Source organism: Microtus oregoni, unplaced genomic scaffold, assembly GCF_018167655.1.
Source record: "Microtus oregoni isolate MIOR12 unplaced genomic scaffold, Mior012 000009F_ref0000495, whole genome shotgun sequence".
NCBI classification, from domain to species: domain Eukaryota; kingdom Metazoa; phylum Chordata; class Mammalia; order Rodentia; family Cricetidae; genus Microtus; species Microtus oregoni.
Window position 1 is genome coordinate 41,597,181 of NW_024543068.1, and position 14,324 is coordinate 41,611,504.

Here is a 14,324-nt window from a genome sequence, read left to right on the forward strand (position 1 = left end):
TTAACCCAATTAAAAAATGGGGCACTGAACTGAACAGAGAATTCTCAGCAGAGGAAGTTCAAATGGCCAAAAGACACTTAAGGTCATGCTCAACCTCCTTAGCGATCAGGGAAATGCAAATCAAAACAACTTTGACACCTGTCAGAATGGCTAAAATAAAAAACTCCAATGATAGCCTTTGCTGGAGAGGCTGTGGAGGAAGGGGTACCCTCATCCATTGCTGGTGGGAATGCAATCTTGTGCAACCACTTCAGAAATCGGTGTTTCGGTTTCTCAGGAAATTCGGGATCAACCTACCCCTGGACCCAGCAATACCACTCCTGGGAATGCAGTTTCTTCTTAATATTTAATTTGTTTTTGAAAAAGAATATTAAGGCTGGTTGTGGCAGCTTAGGCAGGACTGCCATGAGTCTGAGGCTACTCTGTGCTATGGTGAGGCAGTCCCTCAAAAACATCACCCTTGAGTAGATGATGACTATTTTGTTATTCAGGTAATAAATGGCCTTGAACTTTCCCGAAGGAGAAGGAAGTGAACACTTTTGCTAACCCCCTGAAGCTGTCCTTCCTCCACCTTTGCTCCGGGATGCAAACGGGATCTTACCATAATGCTCTTCAGCCGTTTCACCTCATCCTCCTGGGCTCTGTACGATTCCAGCTCTTGCTGGACTGATTCTGCAACTTCTGGGAAGGGGCTGAAATGACACTGCACTAGATTAACTGTCAGACAGTAAAAGATTCATGTTTTGCAAGTGTATTTTGAAATACATACAAGAGTATTACTTTAAAAGCACATAGTTTTGAATATATTTTATATATAACTTGCGTAGAAAACAGCGAACATAAAGTTATGTAATTTTAAGTTTGTATCAAGATGAGAAGTCTAAACAAACTTAAATTTTACTTCCCGCCTTCTCATTAATGAAATCACATTTTCTCTTCAACTATATATTATTTAAACAAAATATATATTATTATTTAAGTACAGGACTGAAATCAAAGGAAGACAAGTATATTTAAGCATTAAATAAACACTGCTACTGAAATTAGCAGTATCAGAGGACTACTCAAGTGTAATTCTAAAAACAGCACCCTTAGTTCAGCGCTCTTAGTGTGCTCCGGTGAAGAGCACGCCTAACTCTCCACACTCTCTGATGATATGCCACCATAGCGCAGAAAACAGACACCAATTCTAAAGTAAAGATATTAATTAAAAATTTTACTAGTATCTCAAACTACCGTAGTCAAAAAAAGAGACAGTAACAGCTTCCTGCTGAGAAGCCAAATCCTTGTTACAGTCACATGGCTTTCTTTACATTTTTTTTTAAGTTTTAAGTAAAAAGAAAAAAAAAAACCCATAAACATATAAAACCCTCCAGCATGTTAAAGTACAGCTATATTCTACTCTCTTTAAATACAATGGACGATAAGGCCACAAAGCACACAGATCAAGGACAGAGACACACCTGTGTCTTTACAGGCACACATTTAAAATACTTGCAAAACCATTAATGAAAAACATTGTGTTATTTCTTTTTTTGTTTTGTTTTTTTTCTCAAGACAGTGATTCTCTGTAGCTTTGGTGCCTGCCCTGGAACTAGCTCTTGTAGACCAGACTGGCCTCGAACTCACAGAGATCCACCTGCCTCTGCCTCCCGAGGGCTGGGATTAAAGGCTTGCGCCACCACCGCCCAGCTCATTGTGTTATTTCTTAGAGAAATAATTTTCTTTGTTTAGAACTTCTCTGGACACAACGGCAACTAGGTAATTTTTACAGCATTTACTGACCCATAAGGTACTTGAAAAGGACATAATAATGGGATGTCCACACTGGTCTACACCATGAGGCAAACTGTGGTAATCTTGTCACTCCTTGATTTTTTTTTTTCCTATGACTGAATAAATCTCTGGACTTCAGACACAGGTTCGGCCTCCCCATGTATATAGGATGGGGTTAGTATGAGGACAACATGAACAAAAAGGAAAAATATGGCCCCAAAGTTTTTCTATCATACAATCAAATGAAAGACAGGTCTGTGTGTCAGGCTCAAGGTCAGAAAGACCTGTGCAGTGTTCAGGGTGAATGTCTGAAGAGATGTGGTCCTACCAACATCTAAGGAAGCCAGAGGAATCAAGAAAAAATGTTTTCTTTACGGTTGAGTTTGTTTCCAGCATGTAGAATACATGATGTTTTCATCATCCATTCATCTACTGGAGGATGTGTAATCTCGTGTTTCCCTGCTGCTGTGGTTGCTGTATGGATAACAGGGACGCAGAGGGTCTTTGTGGTAGGAATGGAATCAATCATTTGGGTATGAATCTGGAGTAGTACAGATCGGCATATGGGAGTTCATTTGTTTCTTCAGTTTTGATTCATGATCAAAGTAAAATATGAGAGAATAATGATGACTTTCGTAACAACTTATTCTTCTTTCAAACATAGTATCTGTGAAAAAGCACTGGTATTCAAAATTCTCTAAATACATCCCGAGTTAAAAAGAAAAAAAGAAAAGAAAGAAATGGAGCAATATTGACACTCATCAATGAGGATGATTTAAAAAAAAAATCACTGATTGTGTTGACTGCGTCCTAGGTCAGGCAGCGCTTCAGTTCTGTTTAAAGAATAAACATTTTAATTACTAATATTTCTCATTTACCTTCCTTTATGTTTCTGCCAAAATTTATCAACTGGAGTTAAATCGTAAGACTTTTTGTTTTTCCTCTTTGGTCTAGCACCAGCTGGAGAATTTTCCATTCCTGCAGATTCTTCCAAATTTACTCTGTTTAAGTGGAAGTCCTAGGAAACAGTAAACTAGTTTAAAATAACTGTCTTCTGAGTTTAAGTGCCACAACTCTTCCTAGACAAGGAAAACAACCAGTCATGCTGGCCTTCCCAGTATTTCCACACGCAACACAAAGGTTTCACAGGTGCCCTTCCAGCCCTCGTCCATCCACAGATGCTCACTGTTCATGAGTTTAATGGAAGCAATCAAAATCTCAAACACAGAGAAAAGTTCTATTAAGTTTCTCCAAGAAAAACATAGACTTCTTTATAGAGAACATTTCCTTTAAGAATAGAATTACATTGCAAGTGCATCCTTTGTATTTCCTTTGTCAGTTACAAACACATTTCATAACATTCCCTCATATTTGGCTATGTTTTTATAGCTATGATTATGTTTTTAAAAGGTTAAAACACGGGCTGGAGAGATGGCTCAGCAGTTAAGAGCATTGCCTGCTCTTCCAAAGGTTATGAGTTCAATTCCAGGCAACCACATGGTGGCTCACAACCATCTGTAATGAGGTCTGGTGCCCTCTTCTGGCCTGCAGACATACACACAGACAGAATATTGTATACATAATAAATAAGTAAATATAAAAAAGGTTAAAACACAATAAAGGTTAAAGCTACAAGAATAATTGTGCCTCTTTTCACATAAATCCTAAGAGTGGGTCGGACTAGCAGTGTCTACATTTCTCTGCTCTGGGCTAATTTTACTGATGTGAGGCTTTATTTTCCAAAATTCATCCACACAACAGGTAAAACTAAAGTAACTCTCTGCTACCCTCTCTTCCCCTTTCACACTATGCCTGTAGCTTCTTTCACATCTTAGGGTCCACTTTGTTCAACAGTAGTAAGTTAAGAGAAAAAACGTGGTTTGATACAAAATGTCCCCCACAAGCTCACATATCTGAATGCTTAGTCCCTGGCTAGTGGTTCTGCTTTGTCAGACTGTGAAACATTGGGGGATAAGGTCAAGATGCTGAAGGAAGTGGGTCCGCCCGTGGCTACAGCTTCAGTTCCTTCTGTTTCCTAGATGCTGACACGACGCAGCAAGCAGATGCCATGGCAGGAGCTGGTCCTGTCACCTTCACTGCCTCCATGGACTATACCCCCTCAAACCACAAGCCAAATAAATCCTCCCCTTGTATGGGCTTGGGGGAGAGGTAAAACAAAACATGGCTATTTGAAGGTAACAGAAAGAATGGTGAGCAGAAGGGAATTATCAGGTATTACTGTGATGCAGTTATCTTGGTTTTGAAGTAGCAATGATTTTTCTAGGTTTGAGCAAGTTAAGTAGACTGAGCACAATTTAACCTCTTCTAGATAAAACAGCCATTGGTGCTGACTTGGGATCCTCAAGGGCACTTTCTCACTTTTACAAATTGATTCTTCACCACAGCTTATTGAAGCCTTACTGTCCTTCTGATACAAAGGAAGGGTGAAATAAAGATGCCTAAACTGCCAGGCAGAGAGACATGTCTATTTTCTCTTAAATAAATCACAGAATCAACTAAGCAGCCTTCTCTTACTGCTACATGAAATCCATCAAAGAGAGGGACCACATACAATAGCTTCCTTGCATACAGAAGGTGTTATTCTCGGGACTGTACTGTACCAGTTAAATATCCTTACCAGAACCCTTACAAGTCATACAAACCCCAGCCACACAACTGTCTATCACAGAGCACAGGTACTCGAAGTCAGATCCTTTACTATAAAGGCTAGAAAGAGTGACAATGAATGTCCAGGATGATAAAGAGGAATAAACTGTTGGCCGGGTGGTGGCAGCGCATGCCTTTAATCCCAGCACTCAGGAAGCAGAGGCAGAAGGATCTCTGTAAGTTCAACACCAGGCTGGGCTTCCAAGACAGTCAGGGCTGCTACACAGAGAAACAGTTTTACATTTCAACCTTTAATCGATTTTTGAAAGACTATCCACATGACAAGTTCAAGAACAACTAGGGACTGGTTTAAATTCTTCTCAGTTTCCCACTCTAATATTTAATCTGCACTTTGCATAAGAGTCATCCACACAGAGTAAAGTAGAAATAGCACACTCTGAACACTCCAACAGTGAATAAACATCAAGAGTTGCATGTGAGAAGCACAGCTTTTGAAACTCACCCCTGAAAACAGCAGGGGCCCGTCTTTAAACAGCTAAGCTTTGTTGCCTGAACTTCCAGTGAGCACTATGCCCACGGCAGCGCACAGCGCACTCAAGCACAGGCGCCTGGTTAGGAAGAGGCTGCTCTAAGAACGCGAGAGCACACTCTTACTGGAGACAGAGAGAGCATCTCACACACAAGACCAGGGGACGAACGATGCCAAGAGTTCTGAGAAGTAACACAACAGCAGAAAGAACATTTCCACCACTTACATAACAGCAAGGCAAATAAAAAAGCTCATTTTCATCTCCAAAACTGGGAGGCTAAAACAATTTGTACTCTACTCAATCATACAAAAGAAACAACACTTGGACACCAACATCAAAAAAACCAACACAATTGGTTTGTAACACAACAGAAGTTAAGCTGTTTCCACTAACAGATCTGAAAGGCTAGACAATGGTGCCTCAAAATTACCAGATACAAATAAACCCCTCAAGGAAGTGCCAAAAACCACCGAGAAGCCTTCAGTGACCTTGTCCTCTCTCACAAACTAAGGAAATCTATCTCTGCAGCCAAAGACAGCTCATATGAACAAAATTATAGATGACTCCTATGTATTCAGAGCTAAGATTTATTATATCCACATGTAACAAAAGCAAAGAAGAACACAAATAATTTTTATTTTGGAAAGAATTTATGACTTTTTTTTTTGTTGTTTGAGACAGCGTTTCTCTGTAGCTGTCCTGGAACTGAATTTACAACTTTTTAATTTTAAATGCCATTACCGAATAACTAGTTCACTAAATATCTGATGTACTTTGGAGTCAAAAGAAAAATTTCAACAACCAAAGGTTTCATACTAAAAACAGCAGCTCCCACGGAGAGACCCCTAACTTGCCCCTACTAACCGATGATCGGGAAGTACAGGGGCTCACCATCACGTGGCTGGCACCATGCTAACCTAACTCTCCAGGCAAGGCTTTCTTTTCTTCTCCGTTAGTGTCTCTGGGCGCTGTCAAGATTTATAGTGCACGTTCACTGGAGGTTTTCCCTTCAGGCCGGATAATGGCACAGTTATAGCCTGTTAATCTGTGGCTCGTGCTTACGGTCCGTTCATATTGAAATGGTATTAAGCTGGGCGTGTGGTGCGTATGTGCACCCTCGGCACTTGGGAGGCTGACAGCAGGAGGACCGCTGTCAGTTAAGTCCAGATCAACCTATGATGTGAGATTGCTTCAAAAAACTAAACAAATAAAAATTTAAAAACTGCAATAACATGCGCAGAAGTAGGCCCCTGAAACTTGTGTAGTTTATTAAGCAATCTCTACGAGACTGCAACTTTATCACAAGATGACCCTAGAAAAAATAAGCAGGCCATCCACTCACTCCTCTCTGTCACTCCTTCTAAAGTGCTAGAACAAGAGTGGGAGCCACCATGTCTGCTCTGTCCCCAGGCTCTCAGCAATCCAATAGTGACTACAGGACATGCGGGAAACAAGTGCATCAGTGGGCAGCACACCTCGTTAGGAACCCGTGTTAGCCTTGTTCAGGTCTATGCTCCTGTCTTCTAACGAGGACTGGGCAGTAATCTTTCCTGCTGAAATTATGGGCATCTATGTCTTACTTCTCAAACTCACAGGACTTTGTATTTCAATTTCCTACACCTAGGAGAGTCAAGGAATCCAGGAATGCATCAAATTTAGCAATTGGAAATGATCCCAGCAGGGCGGTGGTGGCCATGCCTTAAATCCCAGCACTCAGGAGGCAAAGCAGGCAGATCTCTGAGTTCAAGACCAGCCTATTATACAGAGTGTGTTCCAGGACAGCCAGGACTATACGGAGAAACCCTGTCTTAACAACAAAAACAAAACCAAAAATAAAATAAGAAAAGATCACAAGATATCTCAGAGCTCTAGACAGCTTCCTCACCATCGGATGCAGGAGAGAAGAGGTGACGAGGTGACCCCTAAAGGGCCTGCTTTTACTAAGACCATTCACTTCTGGGTCCCCACCACAGTTTGGGGGCTACTGATAAAGTCGTAGAGACCACTAAGATGCTCAACGTGCCCATTCTGTATGTCTCTTTACCCCTTCCTCTCTCAGGCCCCATCTCCCATCCGTACCTTGTCTGGAAATCCCGCTGCTACACTCGCTGGAAACTCAGTTACCAGGAAAAGCCATTCTGAACATCGCTCTAAACACCCGTGGTTTTGTTCTCTATTTGAACTCCAAACAGCTACCTCTTTCAGTTGGAGAAAATTTTCTCCGCCCCCCCCCCCCTCCACAGTTTTGGACCTGGGACTGTCTGTCTTCTTTGCTATCTCCAACTGGTTTACTTGTCCTCCTCCCTAGCTAGACCCACTCCAATCTGGAAACTCACTTGGCTAGTCAGTAACGGTTGTTCTCAATCAGAGGCAGATACTACCGTTTCCCACCTCTTCTCCCCAGGGTACATTTGGTACGGTGGGAAGAAACTCTGGTTGTTAAATTGAGGGATTATTACAGGTGTATGGAGGAATGACCGAGGCCAGGGATGATGGCAAACATAATGTCTAAGAAGTCCCCACAATAAAGAATGATAAGGCCCAAATGTTAAAACCAAGGTCTCTATTACTCGCTACTGCCCCCTGCTGGAAAGACTTTCTACATCATTAACTATGTTCTTGATTGGTTCACAAATATGATGACTTTCCCTCACTTTTCTGGACCTCACATTATCCTTCCAGCAATCACTCTCCTTTCCAACTCTCTAATCAGGAAAAAAAAAATATGGAATTAAAACTATTCTCTGTCTTAAACTTGCTTCAACAGGTTTTGACCCTAAACTTGTCTTTTGTTTTTCTTTCTTCCTTCTTTCTTGCTTAGTTTTTTAAGACTGGGTCTCATGTATCTAAAGCTTCCTAGGACTTGCTGTGTAGCTGAGAATGACTCTGAACTCCCAATTCTCCCATCCCCAACAAAACAGCAAGCACGACTGTTTAAACAGCTTTGGCTCAAACTGACGCGTGACTTCTCATGCTGCTCAAATTAAGTCGACGATCTGTACTCTTCTGCTTCCTTCTACCTGACCCCCATACTACTTTACCGTGGCTACTAGGCTACCACGCCACTTTTCAGAGACACCTGAACCTTTCTACCTAAAGTGCTCTGTCCCCATGAAGCTATACAGTTTATTATATTCCTTATATTATTATATTATATCATCAATACCTGTCATTTTACATGTAAGATCTGTCCGGTTTAAAAATCTCAGTCCTGTTCATCAGCACTTTATTCTCACCTAGAGTACTTTCTACTTTCTGAATGTTACGTATTTTGTTTATTTATCACCTGTCTCTTCTCGCTAGAATGCAACTGCAGGAAGACAGGAATACTTATGTGTGTGTGTTTAATCACTGCTAAAGCCTGGGTCCAAAACATCTGTCCATTCACTCACCCTCTCACTTGGCCTCTTATGATAGGCTTTCTTGTCTCATTTCCTAGGCTCTCTGGTTTCTTTGGCTTTCTGTATTGAATGGCTAACCAGTATTCCCTTGACCTTCTCCCGAGTTGTGGCATAGGTAGAACTGACAGTTTCTACCAGCACTCCTCCATGTGATTTATTTAAGCAGATGCTTTAAACGCTCTTGGTTTCAGGAAATGCACTGCTGTGTGCCCTCGTTTCCTCTTCATATGGCATTATACGGAATCTTGTGATGAGGATGCTAGGCTATGGCCCTGGAAGCTTGTCAACTCGCATGCTTGTCATAGAGCTGATGTTCTGGGTTCCAATTCTCACACCTCTTTCTGTTTCAGGTCTCACTTGTGGCTGCAGGTTGTCCTGGACTACTTAGCCCAGGCAGGCCTTGAACCTCAAGGTTGCACTCTCTTGCATCTCACGTCCTCTGTCTATAAAGTGGAGACTGTGGTCTGACTATTGTTTTTCTAGAAATTACATACACGTGTATTTACGAAGGTTGGGCTGTCCTTTATTTCTATACATTACATAACAAACATTTAAGTGGATGATTGTGAACATAGTCAAATATCAAATTTTAAGCATGCAATTAAAATTTTTTTCAGAAAACATAATGCATAACAAAAATGCTGTTCAATTTTACTATTAAATGAAGTTTAACTGAAGAAGGAATTAGTTTTTCTTTCTAAAGGAAATGATTTCAATTTTTAAATTTTACTTACTTAACATGAAAATATGGCCGCTTAACTTCCTTCATTGCTTCTTCCCCATCACTGCCAACAATGCACTAATTTACCCTATACTTACAGACCATGGATTCAGCCCTACTTCTCTAGCATCTACAGCACTGTTTTTATCCGTAGTTTTCAGTTTTATCCCACTTAGCTTTGCGTCTGTAGCCACAATGTTAGTTTAAAATGAAGGAAACTACTGAATTTACCACATTCCAATAAAAAGTGCTGTATGTAGCCTCTTACCAGCACATCATGTACCAGGGCTTGGTATGTCCACGTGTGGTGCAAGGGCGTCGCCAAATCAATGTTTCTGTCGACAAGGACTAACAAGGGCCTCTGGAAGCTGCAAATGTGTCAGAACATCATATAAACGTGAAAGTAATGTACACATTTCAAACTTCCTAGTATCTTCCAGTGTGCCATTTTGATACGAGCAGCTGCAACTATAGCTGTGGAAAACGTAACATTTCTACTACAGCCTGCTGCGGGCACCTCTACCTGCTCATATTAGCCACCCAGGTCTCCGCCTATGCCAGGACCACACTAGTGCCTCTCTGCCCCACCGGCATAGGCCAGGGGGTCTTCCTAACTGCACTGACTCCAGACTAAACGTTAGTGATGCCCTTACTATTGAGTGCAGTTTATTATTCCAGAGCACGTGGAGAGGGAGGAAGATGGCTTACAGTAGGTTTCTTCACTGTGGCACTCCTGACATAATTTGATCACCATGGTTTGTGGTGTGCATGGTCAAGTCTAGCATTCTAAGACGCTTCTCGACATGCTACAGCACACCACTAGATTCTGGAGGCACACACCTGGTTAAAACTACTAAACATGTCTCCAGACTTCACCACATGTCTACAGGCAGCAGAATCAAGATGGCTGACAACCACTAGTCTATGGTTGGATTTAAACATAACTAACGCCCATCCAACAAACTGCTAAGATAACTTAAAATATATTCAACCATGATAAAATGCCATAATACTGTGAAGAAACCAAATTTGACCAAATAAAGCACTGCCCTTTTATTGGTTCCTAGGGTACACAGTACTGCACGGAAAGGAGACTTAACAGTAATAGTTAGGTATGAGTATGAAGAGCAGACAATGAGAACAGACGAATGGAAGGCAGATGAGGCGATAGGGAGTGGAGAGCTGAGATGGCCAAACAAGTAACACAGAGCCTGCCAGCGTGGGCAGTACTGACAGCAGCGGTGCACAAGGCTAAGAACTCAGAGTTACTGCTTATGAACAAGTAGATGATGCTTTCATTGCTAGCGGACAGCTATTTCTGCCTTGACAGGTCTTACTAATTAGCCAAATCTGTAGGTAAGAATTCACTTTATAAAATTGTCTCTTCTTTAAATAATTCTTAGACATTGCAGCAAGTTTCTCTACTTCTTTCAACAATGTTTCCCACTGATAAAAATCAAAATGCACTCTGCTGTGCAAGGGTTTAGCATTCCTGCTCAATAGGCATTCAACAGTCAGTGACTTTGGCATTACTTGCTCAGCCGAAGACAGAAATACCTCGCAAGTTATTAGTGTTTCAACAGGAGCTACCGGATGTTCATTTTCCTTATAACCAAGAAGATTGGTCCCTGAGAGGAAGTAGCCTCAAACCTTGGAAGCCACGTAAACAGAAAGCCTTCTACAGATGGAAGAAGATAATTTCTATTTGTATCTATTTAAGCTTCAAGTTAAGTCAAAACCTTGATTCTGACACCAGATGAAAAAGTAAGAAATCATTCTCTGATGATAAAAGCATTCTTATCACACAAGGAAATCAAAACAAAAACTAACAGCCACACACCTGAACTGGCCAGTCCCAAGTGGGTCACCTGTAAAAAGGCTGTTTCTTGCATCCCGTAGATTTTCCCGAAGTTTCTTATCTAGTTTCTGAAAATCAAATTTTAGATGAACTGTTAATACTTTCTTACGATATTAAATAGGTAACTCAACGTTTCAGTACAGAATCAAGAAACTTTGACTTTCTTTATAAAGTGGTAATTCAGATCCTAAATATTTTAACTATTTCAATACCATCGTAACTTGCACTCAAAAAACCCAATTTTTTTCTTTTTTCTTTCTTTTTTTCTTTTTTTAAAATGTACTTCAACCCTGGTACCACTAATAAACATTTTTCAGTATGACCAGCACTCTCTTAGCACGACTGAAGTAAAGAGAAAAGTCTGGTCTGGAAGGGCGGGGATGGCAAGAAGTGTAGGGTACAGAACGCCCAGCTCATTATACCTCGTCTTTCCATGCTGTGTACATTGCAGGCTTGTTTGTTGTTTGAATTCTTTGTTTCTCCTTATCCCTCTTTTAATCTTTAAAGGAAATTCTCTTTAATTCAATATTAAAGCTGTGTTTGTTGCTAATAAGCACTTACTAAAAGAAGCTAAATGCAGAATAACTTGGGGGAAGGTAAGTGTAAAATAACCTGCAAAAGTGCACGTCACCAAGTGCAGTGCGGACTAGGACAGCACGCGCGGTTGGCGGTTTTACTCTGCTGCAGAGACATGCACAGAGGTGGCCTTGCATTTGGGGAGGTGGGGATGGGGAGTCCCAAAGTAACCAAATCTCTGCATTGGTACGTCACATATGACACCACCATCCAGACTCTTGAGAGAGACATCTGACTCGCTTGCGAGAGAGCAGCTCACAGGGCTGTGTTTGCACTCAGAGGCCGAGACTCACCACTGCCACCATTTCTGCGGCAGTTCCTCTTGAGCATCGGATAATGGGAACAGCACCTATTTTAACAAAAAAATGTTAACAATGACCTTAGTAATTAAAATGTATACTTTAAATTAGCAGATGTGAAGATGCAAACAATTTCAGGTTAGACACAGGACTGGGAAATCTCAAGACTGAAAGCAAGATTTCAGAAATTAAGCTTCTCTGTAACAATAAGCAGAGCCAGAAGAAGAGGACTTTAAACTGGAGCAGGGATGGACTACGCCAACACGTGGACCTCCAGCTGCAGTTTCCAAGGATGAGTCGACCTCTAGTCACGGAAGTTACTTTAATAATAAAAAGAGCTTAGGGACTACAACAGTTTGGGACTACTACAATAATAATAATAATAATAATAATAATAATAATAATAATTATTTAATAGCAAATGATGGTTATCCCTTTGTAAAACCAACTTAAATGATTACAGCAAACACATTCTTTACTATTGTGAAGTGACCCTAAATGTCTCTTCCCATGGCCTCGTCAACTCACTGGACCTCCTCATTTCTTTCCTTATGACGTAGTGAAGGATCTACCTAAGGCTCAACCCCTCTAGGAAGACTTCACGCATGGAGACAGATAATACTATCTTCTGTGATCCCCATGTGTTGCCATGGCAGCATTTCATTTTCCAGGGAAGCATACTGTCAAGTGAAAATGTGTAATACTGATTAATTTTTAAAAACTTCTCCTCTGATGGCCTGGATTATGCAAGCTTGTTATAAAAATTAAAAAAAAAAACTTGTACAAATTCTGGTCATGGTGACACATGCCTTTATCCCAGCCCTTGGGAAGTTGAGACAAGAAATTCAAGAATTCCAGACCAGGTAGACTGGGCTATATGAGATCCTGTACCTCAACAGAATCATGCCCAACCAAAAACAGAAAAAAGGAAGAAGTACAGAATTAGCTATCTGGGCAAGGAGGCTGCAATTCCAGCACTCAGAAGGCAGGAGCGAGGTGACAGAGCGTTAAGATGGGCTCAAGCTACATAAGAAGACCTGTCTCTGAGAAAAAAAAAAAAAACAAAACAAAATCAACAACAATTTCTTTAGATTGTTTTCTATTTACTGTTTAGTATGTATTAAGGCAAAAATTGGATATTATTAAAAGTGTCCTAAAAATTATCATTTGTACATCTGTTCCACTCTAGTGCTTTAAAGTATAACTCCTGCTATCTGTTAACAATAACCACAACCACAGGAAAGACTAGAGAGTGTCCAGGACAGCAGGACTACAGGTAATACACCTGCAGTTTTCTTAACAATGAGAACAAACACAAAAGCTGGAGACACAGCCCTGGAGGTCATTGTCTACCTGGTATAGCCTTGGGTTTCACACTCAATACATAAAATCTAATCAACCAACAAACAACCAAGACCTGAGACCCTGCAGGGTAGTGAGAATACATGTAAAACCTAATGGAGGTAACACTCTTAGAAAAAAACAAAACAAAACAGAGATACAAAGAAATACAAAACAAGCTGGGTGGTGGTGGCACACACCTTTAATCCCAGCACTCCGGAAGCAAAGGCAGGTGGATCTCTGTGAGTTTGAGGCCAGCCTGTTCTACAAGAGCTAGTTCCAGGACAGGCTCCAAAGCCACAGAGAAACCCTGTCTCAAAAAAACAAAAACAAAATTTATATCTATCTATCGATCGATAGATAGATATAAAACAGAAAACACAGGAACTTGCTGGCTAAGATGTAATGGGGGGTGGATCTCTACAAGGAAGGAGCCCAAGAATTTGTATAAGTTTTCCTCCGCGTTTTCTGAAAGCTTTTGCACTTGTCTTGATAATTACCATGCACAGACCTGTCTACTCAGAATTATGTTTGAAAGCTTCTATGATAGAAACTAAAGACAACTAGAAAATGGCCGACAACAGGGAGGAACCATCAACAAACCACCTCAACAGTACGTTAAGGAGCTGCATTACCAACAGTATCTAGGGAGCTAATTCAGAAGTTCTGCTGAGCTGGGTATGGTGATATGTGTCTGTAAGCTCAGCACTTGGGAGGCTAGCCTACGTTACATAGAGGCCAGCCTGGGCTTATGAGAACTCATCTTAAGAAAATAAAATAGATCTGAATGCTAACTCATATTGTTATTAGAAGAAGCATTTTATTTTACTATTATAGAATGCATGCTTTCTCTTAACTTCAGAGAAACTTCTCTACGTAACAGGTTAGAACAGTATTATAGCCAGACGTGATTGTGCACACCTTTAACTTCATTATGGGGAGGCAGGGGCAGGCTGATCTCTGTGAGTTCCAAGACAGCCACAACTACATAATGAGACCCTGACTTCAAAAATAAAATATTTGCAGTACATAATATTTCCAAATGAGTTAGTGATTAGTTACTTTGAAGGAACAGACTTAAAAACGTACCTAATGTAACAAAGAAGCAGAAGAGGCTGTCAACAATAGTGTCCATAACCGTTTCCATTTCTGTGTCTGTGATGTCTGGCCTATTAATGGCTAAAAGAGAAAGGA

General features: G+C 40.8%; 1 protein-coding gene across 1 annotated transcript in view; it reads right to left on the reverse strand.

Moving 5' to 3' along the window:
- Scfd1 (sec1 family domain containing 1) overlaps window positions 1-14,324 on the reverse strand; it is a 62,493-nt gene that overhangs the window by 32,675 nt on the left and 15,494 nt on the right. Inside the window, exons 7-12 of the mRNA XM_041658129.1 lie at window positions 14,220-14,309; window positions 11,784-11,839; window positions 10,897-10,982; window positions 9,325-9,424; window positions 2,655-2,794; window positions 602-692 (exon numbers count right to left, since the gene is read on the reverse strand). Of these exons, the coding sequence (XP_041514063.1) occupies window positions 602-692; window positions 2,655-2,794; window positions 9,325-9,424; window positions 10,897-10,982; window positions 11,784-11,839; window positions 14,220-14,309 (563 nt within the window). The remainder of the gene's footprint in view (window positions 1-601; window positions 693-2,654; window positions 2,795-9,324; window positions 9,425-10,896; window positions 10,983-11,783; window positions 11,840-14,219; window positions 14,310-14,324) is intronic.